At 36.2% G+C, this 9,656-nt stretch overlaps 1 protein-coding gene across 5 annotated transcripts in view; it reads left to right on the forward strand.

Annotated features, from left to right (window-relative positions):
- Positions 1-4,177: 4,177 nt before the first annotated feature.
- The window catches only part of LOC108165967 (uncharacterized), a 13,223-nt gene continuing 7,744 nt past the window's right edge, over positions 4,178-9,656 (forward strand). The window contains exons 1-4 of one of the 5 annotated variants that reach the window (XM_017303381.1): positions 4,178-4,377; positions 5,750-5,879; positions 5,992-6,354; positions 6,440-6,848. In XM_017303381.1, the coding sequence (XP_017158870.1) occupies positions 5,777-5,879; positions 5,992-6,354; positions 6,440-6,594 (621 nt within the window). In that variant the 5' untranslated portion in view covers positions 4,178-4,377; positions 5,750-5,776 and the 3' untranslated portion in view covers positions 6,595-6,848. Of the gene's footprint in view, positions 4,378-5,749; positions 5,880-5,991; positions 6,355-6,439; positions 6,849-9,656 lie in introns of those variants that run through there. The other 4 variants (XM_017303382.1, XM_017303384.1, XM_017303385.1 and 1 more) reach the window with 4 other exon arrangements.

The following is a 9,656-nucleotide window of genomic DNA, read 5'->3' on the forward strand; positions in this document are numbered from 1 at the left end:
ACAGAAAACAAGGAGGGAAGAAAAGAAGATGGAGGCAGAAACAAACATGTTGGACTGATTGTTGGAGCCGCCATGATGGTTTTAGTGGTTACTGGTTTGGTTCTTTATCTTATTAACTGAAGACCAAGGAAGAAGAAGACGTTGGATTTGTTGCAAATTTGAATAATTATTCAAAAAACTAATCTCAATTAATAAAAATAAAATTGTGGTCAAAGCTTATGGAATTGTAGTGATTTTTTTWAAACTAAAAAAGTGTTGTTTAAAAACCTATTTTAATTAGAATCACTCATTTTTAACTCATGAAGTGAAAAATTTACTTGCAAAACATAAACTTTTATTTCCGCATGTCAGAAACTTTTTTTGAGAGTCGAAGTTTTTGGTTTTGATTCTCTTGGGTCTTTAGACCTCAGCCAGGATATTTTTAATTTCAGATTGAAAATATTGTTTATTCTTCCAAGAACAGCAATAAATGTGACCAGCTTTCCTCTAATTAAATGAGATTTCCAGCAAATTTTATTTCATTCACTCTTTCTATATAAGTTTTAGTTATAAGTTCCACATTAAATTGTAATTTATTCCTTCCAAACAGGATACACTTTGTTTACTCAGGTTTAGTGAGAAATTATTTCTGTCAAATCACAGTTCAGTTTATATTTTCAGTCCTAATTGGACTGTTGAAAACCCGAGAAAGGAGGAGAAATATTAACTTTCACTGCTGAGCATCTTTTAGTCAGACAGCTTAGAGCGCCATCATGTGGACAAAACAACACATTTTAGCTGTGAATGAGCAGCTCCGGTTTTGTTCAGATTTAAATCAATGAGTTTGTTCCTATTGGGATGTAGTTTCTGATGTTCTGCTGCCTCTTCTCCTCATCCAGAGAGAGGAAGTCCTGATCTCTCGGTTTTGGTCTGGGACCCTAAAAGTCTTGGTCTTGACTTGGTGTTGGGTTCGGTGGTCTTGACTACAACACCATCAACCAGATGGAAACTTTTCCTCTTTCTTATGAAGTTTTATTGTTTTAAGAGGAATTTGCTGCAGTCCAACATTCAAGACTTTAATGTTTTTCATAGAACTGGTGTTTAAATTAAATAGCTTTCTGTTAAATATTTCTATCTAAAATCTGCTAAAATATTCCCTCTAACAATCTGATGCATCATCCAAACATTTATTTAAAATAAACAAACATTCAGATCAGTCCTTTGTTCACAGATGATGATAAAAACTTCCTCATTAACCTGATAGAGTTTCTGAGTCATTTTGGTCCCAAAAGGTGAATTAATATTAATTAGTGATTCCATCTGATGGCTGATATTTAATGTGTTTTAATGTGTCTTGGTAATGTAAGACCAAGACTTTTAGGACCCGAGACCAAGGCTGAGAGAGATCGAGACCGAGTTAGGACTTCCTCTCTCAGGATGAGGAGAAGAGGACAGAGGCTGATTTATAAACCTTTACTGATGAAGATAAGATGAGGGGAAAAGATCACGTGTAAGTATCAGCAGATCACAATCCCCCAAAATTAAGGAAATTACCAGAAATGAACTGGTAAATCACTTGGCCAATAAATGTATCTTATATTATACATGCATATAACGTAAACAGCACTGTCAGAGATGCAGGTGTGTGAATGATTTAATGATCGGACTGCTGATTGCAGTCGGTCCACATTGTTGGCAGAACTAGAGGGCCCCAAAATCCCATTTCGCTTAGGACCCCAAGGAGGCTTGGGCCGGCCCTGCTCGTTATTTATTATCACTGATTTTTACTTGTTCCAACATGATGAACGTTCCTATGGCCCCTGCTGCCACCAGGGGGCGACCAGGGGGCGACTGACTGGAATGTCAGTCATGTCTGGAATGACATGACTGACATTCCAGACAGTCATGTCTGGAATGTCAGACATGACTGTCTGACATTCCAGACAGTCATGTCTAAACCTGGAAATGAACAAGTTACCTTGACCTTTGACCTTTAAGTCATCTGACTCTGTACTTCTGAACCAATCAGAAATTGAGACAAAGTTCCCTTTCTTTTTTTGTTTGTTTTTTTTCTGACAAATAACAGGAAGCCTGGGCAGCATCTCTATCTCCAACCCACATGTCACAGACTTTGTTTAACCCATTAGATCACTATTTACATACATTTTAAAAACATTTAAGCATTTAGTAAATCCAGATCTAGTTAAATTATTCATCTCCTTCCTGAAAGTTTCCTTCTCAGTTTTTCTCCTCCTTCTCTGACTTTATTGGGTTGCCATATTTTGCTATATTTTTATGTCATGAATTGAAACACACATGCAGAACATGTACAAGCTAAGGTTGTCAAAGTTAAGCTACAGCATAGCTGGCCCTAACCGTACTCTTACTTTTTTTTTTTTATTAAAACTTATACTGACTTTTGAAATGTGATCCCTTTGGACCTTGTTATCTTGCTGTTGGAGCATTGATAATTAATTTTAAAAAATTGTGTCCCTTTATTCAGATTATTTCTTTGATTGTGTCATTTTTCCCGTCCACTGATACTCCCGACCCAAAGCAATGAGCAATGGTGCACAGTAAGTAACGTGGTGTTAAATCCACTAATATAGATCACTGAGAGGATTTGCCATTCATGTTATACAAAGGCATAATAATAAAAAAAAGATCATGCACTGGCCGTTAGGGCTTTGAACAGAATATGCAGCTGTTTCAGAGTTACTGTCTGAGGATAGATGGAGGCACATAAAGGAAAAAAGTGTATGAAATATTGGTGGGGACAATGTGTCCCCACCAATATTTCATACACTTTTTTCCAGAGCTCTGTCTACTTTCTCTCTCACACTGATGGTGTTTCAGAACACCAGACGATCAGAACGTCGTCACCAACCTGCAGTCAGTCTTTCAGAAGGTTACGGTTTGAGGGACAGACGCATTTTAATCAAGACATGAATCCAATTTGAGTGACTGCAACTCTTTCTTTTTTGGAGGAGGTTATTTACGTTGAAGATGTGGAAAAACAAAGTGAGAAATTCTGACTGCATTATTTCTGCTCTATTATTATTTTTTTTGAAAAACAAAAAACAAAACTCTATGGTGCCATTGTGTCACCTGTCTGTTGAATAAGCAACCAATTCCTCTTATTATTTCTTTTGTTCTTATTAGTGTTCATATTTTCAGGTTTTATCCCGTTAATTCCACATTCTCCTTTCAGTTTGACATTCTGCTTACTTTTGCTTACTTCTCCTAATTTCCTCTTCCTGGTTTTTCCTCACAGTGGCATTAATCCACCCATTTTCTTACACCCTTCTCCCAAGTGCAGTCGGGAGGGTTGCTGGTGCCTCTCCAGCGAGAGGCAGAGTCAGAGTCTAACTACATATTATTCAGGTGGATGCGAACATATAATCCCCCTATATTATAAGAGATCAAAAATAAACAGAGATAAAACATTTATTGATATTTATAAGATAAGATGATGATTGAAAAGGATGATATAAAATAAAATAAAGAAAATATGAATAAAAATAGGAGAAATATTGGACTTCAGATTAAAGTCCAGCTGGTTGCAGATCAACACATTGATCTTTCTCTACATTTAAAGAAAGCAGAGCTCTGTCTACTTTCTCTCTCACACTGATGGTGTTTCAGAACACCAGACGGTCAGAACGTTGTCACCAACCTGCAGTCATGTTATACCTTCCAGTTCTCTCTCCTCTCGTCAACATGACTGATCATGTTGGCTAAACTCCTCCTTCCTGCTCAGAGCAGAAACCACCCCTCTGTCACCTCTAACTGGTTTGTCCAGGTTTATCTACTCCGGTTAGTTCAACTGTCTGTAAACAATTAATTAAAGGAGTCCAGTCTGGTTCAGCAGCTCTCTGCTGGAACATAAAATGATTCTAAACAAATCTTTTGAAATAAATGTGAACATGTTTCAGTAAAATCACTTGATGTTCTGGTTCTCTGAATGTTCCTGAAGGCACCACAGAGAATCTCAGATGATTTTCTTGTTGAGTTTCTTCACCAAATGTTTTCATGATCCGTGTCTGCAGAGCAGCAGAAAACAGCAGGACCTTCATCACTTCCTCATTTCTGTTTTACTCTCCATGTTGACGAGTCACGAGTCACATGGTGTCATTCTCTCAGAGGGGGGGAAGGGAATCTGTGCTGTGAGGAGGAGGAGCTAAAGTGTTTCCTTCATTTTACTTTCGAGTTTGATACCTCGACTGTGTCAGACCAGAAGCATCAAGACAGTAACAAAAATAATTTGTTAATCTGTTAATTTAGACCTGGTCTGTAGTTTTAGAGATCAGCAGCAACGTTATGGAAGAAAACCTGGAACAAACATCAGTCATTGAAGCAACAAAGTGTTGAAGCTGATGAAGGAGAAAAACTAACAGAGTAAGTTTATATTTTATAAAGGTCTGTTGTCTTATTTAGATAGTGGGGTATAACATTTTTACTTCAGTACATGTTTCTTGTGAATAAGTGTTCTGGTAGCTGTAAGTTTTATGTTTCTAGTCAGCATTAAATTTGTTTATCCAATTTTTCTCCACTTAGGGTTAGACAAGCCCTAACCTCAGACAAGCATGTGGTGGTTCAACAAAAGAGAGAAATAAATAAGTCAGTCATTTTCTGTGTTTATTATAAAAAACATTATGGCAGCTATTGTAATTGTCTTTACATTTAACAATAAGGTGAAATGTAAAAAAAAGAGAACAAAACATTTTAATTTTCTTAAATAGTTTTTGTCACAATTCCAGAAAGTGAAACTAAAATACATTATATAGATTCAAACAGAGTCAAATATTCTAATCCTTTAGTTTTAAAACATTTATTATGGTTTACAGATAATAAACCCAACCTCCAGTGTCTCTGGAAAATGTTATATTGTATAAAATACTGTAAAATATCAGAAAATCATGTTATAACACTAATCAGTGAATTAACTCTAAACAGCTGCACTAGAGGCCTCTAATGGTCTCTCTCTCTCTCTGAAATGATTGGACTGACGATTGGACAGAAAACATGTCGACTCTCTTCATAATGAGATGTTGGGTTATGAACATTTGTCTCCATGCAAGGAAGAAAGAAAAGTTATTGCTTAAGAACCTGGTTGTTCAGAGTGTTTATCAAAAGTTGAGTGGAAGGAAAAACTGCTAAATTACATTGCAACAGGGAAAACTGCAGCCTTGTCAAAAAGTCACTCACAATTTTCAAGGAGCTTCAGAAGGAGGAAGGAGAAACTGAGGCTGATTCAGAGCAGATTCTGTTCTCTCTGTGTTGGATTCACTCAGGCAAAGAGCCTTAAATTGGTTAAGCAGAAATCTTCTTTTCAGCTGATAGTAAAGTTTATATTTCATTCAGAAATGAAGGATCCAGAGTTTGGAGGAAGAAAGAAGAGAATCAGAAACTATGTTGATTAAAGTCCAAAGTGAAACTGACTGTATAGAAATTAACAGACTTTTCAGAAACCTGAAATCTCTATTTCAGGTTTCTGAAAAGCTGCATATTCTCTATTTCTAGTTTGTCATGAGTGACAGTTTTTTTGTCACTAACTGCGAAATTAGTGACAAAATATATTTAAGTGATGACAAGAAACCCTTTTCTTCATTGATTACAACAAACCGATTTAACTCAGAAAAAGTTTTATAATAAAATATTCAGCAGCTGCAGAGAATGAAAACGTCCTGTTGGCTTAAGGCTTTGGTGTGAGTTTATAACCACAAGGTGGCAGTAGAGATCTTTCTAAACAACCTTAATTCTGCTCCAGGAGTCCAGTTGTTCCTCATACTGACTGATGTTGTTCCTGATGTCCTGCTGCCTCTCCTCCTCCTCCTCTTCCTCTCTCAGGATGAAGATGATCTCCCTGCTGCTCCTCATCCTCAGCTCATGTCTCTGTGGTCAGTCTCCATCTTGTCTTTGTGACAGAAAGCTCTCTAGATGGAGCTGAAAGACTCCCATGTTCCAGTTCTCAGTGTGTCTGCTCCTCTCTTTCCCTCTCTGTCTCCTCAGCAGCAACATTTGTAGTGAATGTGACCCAGAGCAGCTATGAGGCCGAGGAGAACCACAGCATCACTCTGGAGTGGACCTTCACCTCCAGGACTCAGGGATCCTTCAGGGAACTGTCCATCTACTGCAGCTTGTTGAGTCCTCATAAAGAATCCGTTCTCTATCAGGTCCATGATGGAGTTGAGCTTCCAGATTCTCAGGACGAACATTTTTCAGGACGAGTCCAGATTGACAAAGACGTCCTCAGAGAAGGACGAATCAGACTCCATGTGTCTAGACTGAGGACTGAAGATTCTGGTCTGTATCTGTGTGACATGAAAACTGAAGATGGAATCAACTCTGCAACATGTCGACTCAACGTTTCTGGTAAAATCTGTCGTCCTGCTTCTGTTTCTCTGCTGACATTCATCTGATTCCAGGTCTAAAATGAAGTTTCTCCTTTTCTCTCCAGCTGCTGCTGATCAGCTTCAACCTCCAACTCAGAATCTACAACCAGACAGACGAGGAAGAATCGGAGTTCTTGTTTTACTGGGACTTTTTGTTCTTGTTGTTTTTATGTTCGTTTCCAATTTTGAAAAGCAAACTAGGAAGAAAATGTCTTTCTAATCAAACAGATGTTTAGTTTCTCTGAGAAATGACGCCTGGACTCTAAAAACACTGATGTAAATATGTAATGAAGAAAAACATCCATCCATTTTCTTAACGTTTTTCCCTGATGGGTCAAAAATGGCGGCTGGTAAATGTCTCCAGAGGTCAACTGGGGAGAGACGGGTCACCCTGGACAGGTTGTCAGTCCATCACAGGGCAGAAGAAAAACATAAGACCTTATTTATTAAAAGCTTATTATTGTTAAAAGAATAATGAAGTTAAATTTATCTGGTTTGATTTTAAAGGTTAAGATTTAATGTAGCTGTTAAAACTTTCCTCTGAAAACAGCTGATAGTTTTTATGTTTTCTAAACTCTTTACTGTTTATTGAAGTGTAAATGTTGTACATAGTGGTAAATAAATGTCAACACATTTTAAACATAAAGTAAATGTTTTCTGACATGCGTTGGTTTTCTAATATTTTATTAAATTGTGGAAATAAATATTTTCACTTATCAATGTTTCCTTTAGAGTTCTAAGTTTTCATATTTTCTCAGCAGTTGATCAAAAGTGTAAAATAGATTCATCCAGTTTAGTTTAATCTTTTCTTAGTTGCATTAAAGTTTAATTTGTCAAAGGAACAAAGTCAGTTTTAGTGATTTAAACCTGAAACATGTGAAGAGACACAATCTGCCTGGAAACAAGAAAAACTCAGAAGAGGAGAAGAAGAAGAAGAAGAATATGGAGGAACTGATGGTATCAATGATCCATCAATATTAATTTCTCTTTTATTAGAGACACTTTGATTCTTTTGACACTTGGGATGCAGCTGAAGTTAAAACCAGAGAAAAGAAGAAGTCAGAAATATTCTGTCCAGGACTTTGGGTCTGTTTTTATAAAACATGATTTTATCAAACAGCTTCTATGAACACATGAAGGATCATTGATTCATTAAAAGCAGTGAAATATTTCCCTGACTTGTTTTACTACAGCAGGAAACAGAGCAGGAAGTAGAGAGAGAGCGACAGGAAGGAGAAACAAAGTAAACCAGGATATGTTCAGGTTGTCAGACGTTTATATTATCAGAGACAAACTGGATCAATTATATAAAAATAAAGTAAAAATATAAAGCTAATATCAGATTTAACTCATCAATATTGTCAAAACCTGCAGTAAGAAGTTCAGTCTGTTTCTCATTAAATCAGTTTGACTGAAGAGTCTTTAAAGGCATCATCATCATCATCATCATCATCATCATCATCATCATCATCATCATCATCGTCATAATTAAACATGAATTATGTTCTCAGCTCATGTACTTTGTTTAGACACATGAGATCTGCTTCCGTATTTATTTATGGCCGCTAGGAGGCAGTGATGCATTTTTTATCTTCTGCATGTTATAACAGATTTTAATTATTATTATAGAAATTAGCTACAAAGTTCTACGTCGGCGGCTCGGCTGATACCGAGGAATGTAGAAGTCTTATTTTAGATAAAAATAAGCTTGTTTACAGTATTGCAATGCACTGAACAAGGTCAGTTGTTGCTGATGTTTAACCGTGAGGCTTCACTCAACAAGTGTCTGTAAGCAACAAACTGAATCCTTGAATAAGCTACCTCCATGGAGGAAATGGTATAAACCGGTTAAACCGGTTTCCATGACCGACGTGCATGGCGGACCATGCATGGCTCATCCTTCAGTTCAGCGGTTTGAGGCAGAGACGCTGAACGAGTCAAAGTCTCTTTGGCCGGAGACGGAAAACTAGATCATGTCTGATATGCTTAAAGCTGTTAGATTGATCACAGAGGAGAAGTGCATTGTGGGAAATGGTGTTTTGAGAAAGAAAACTCAAAATACCAGGAATGCAAAGATGCATTTTCTGCTGATCACTTTAGTCAGGAAGACTGCTGCCCTCTGGTGGTCAGACACTGGGAAATGAACCGAACTGGAAACACACAGCTTTAAATAAGAGGTTTAGTTCAGCCTTAGTTTGAAGTACTGAACTTCAGATGTTACAGTTTGTTTGCATGTTATAATCAGTAATATTGAGTCAATAATCATAGATGATGTTTCAAGTCACTGAATCGACGACTCAGCTGCGATGATGTTCAGTTTCAGTCCAAAGCTGCAGAACAGATAAAAATGAACTGAATGAACTTGAGATGATGAATGTTTCTAAATCAAAGAATCTGATCTTTAGCTTTATAAAGTGAGTTTTCAACATGATGATGACCTGCTGGCTTGATGCACAACTGGCTTCACAACTGGATCTATATTTGATCATAAAAATTAACAAAAACAAACAAATGATCATTTCTGGCTGTTAAAACATAAAAAATATTCATTAGGATCAAATTTTGACCTTATTGGTTTCATTATTCTGTATAATCTGTTGGTGGTTCAATACATCGACTTTAATTCTCCAGATTCTCTCATTAAACTTTATTGATCACTGATGTGACAGACGGTCTGAGCATCAAACCATTAACTGTACTCTCATAATGAATAAAACATTTTCTCTTTCTGTAATTTACGCTCATGTTACAATTCATATATATTARCAGAAAACTTTCTGGGTAAAAGCAAAAAGTTTTGAATGTTTCTAAATTCTTCATTCTATTCATGTTTTTGCAAACACACAAACTGCAGCTTAGATTTCTGATCTTTATGATAAATTAAAAGAAAAAATCCCAAACTGAAAATATTTCCTTCATATTTTTCTGTAACTTTAATGTCAGTAAATGAATAAACTGATTTCAAACATGTGTCTGTGTGAACTTGTATAGTTTTAAAGGTACATTTCTACATAAAGTCTGTAGAAATCTCAGAACAGCTGGAAAATTTTTTAGTTTCTTTTATCAGTTTTGAAAAAAAATGTTAAGACATTAAGATGTAAATATTTACTTCAATATTTGCTCAGATTCTTTTGTGTTTACTATAAAATTATAGAAATAAATTAATTTCAACGGTTTAATTCTTGAAACAGGTGGTTCTGTCAAGATAATGGTGGAGATGTAAAGATTCTCACTGCTTGTATGTTGATGCTTATTTGAAAAAAAGAAAAACAGAATTAATAA

The sequence above is a fragment of the Poecilia reticulata genome, unplaced genomic scaffold, assembly GCF_000633615.1.
Source record: "Poecilia reticulata strain Guanapo unplaced genomic scaffold, Guppy_female_1.0+MT scaffold_255, whole genome shotgun sequence".
NCBI lineage: Eukaryota > Metazoa > Chordata > Actinopteri > Cyprinodontiformes > Poeciliidae > Poecilia > Poecilia reticulata.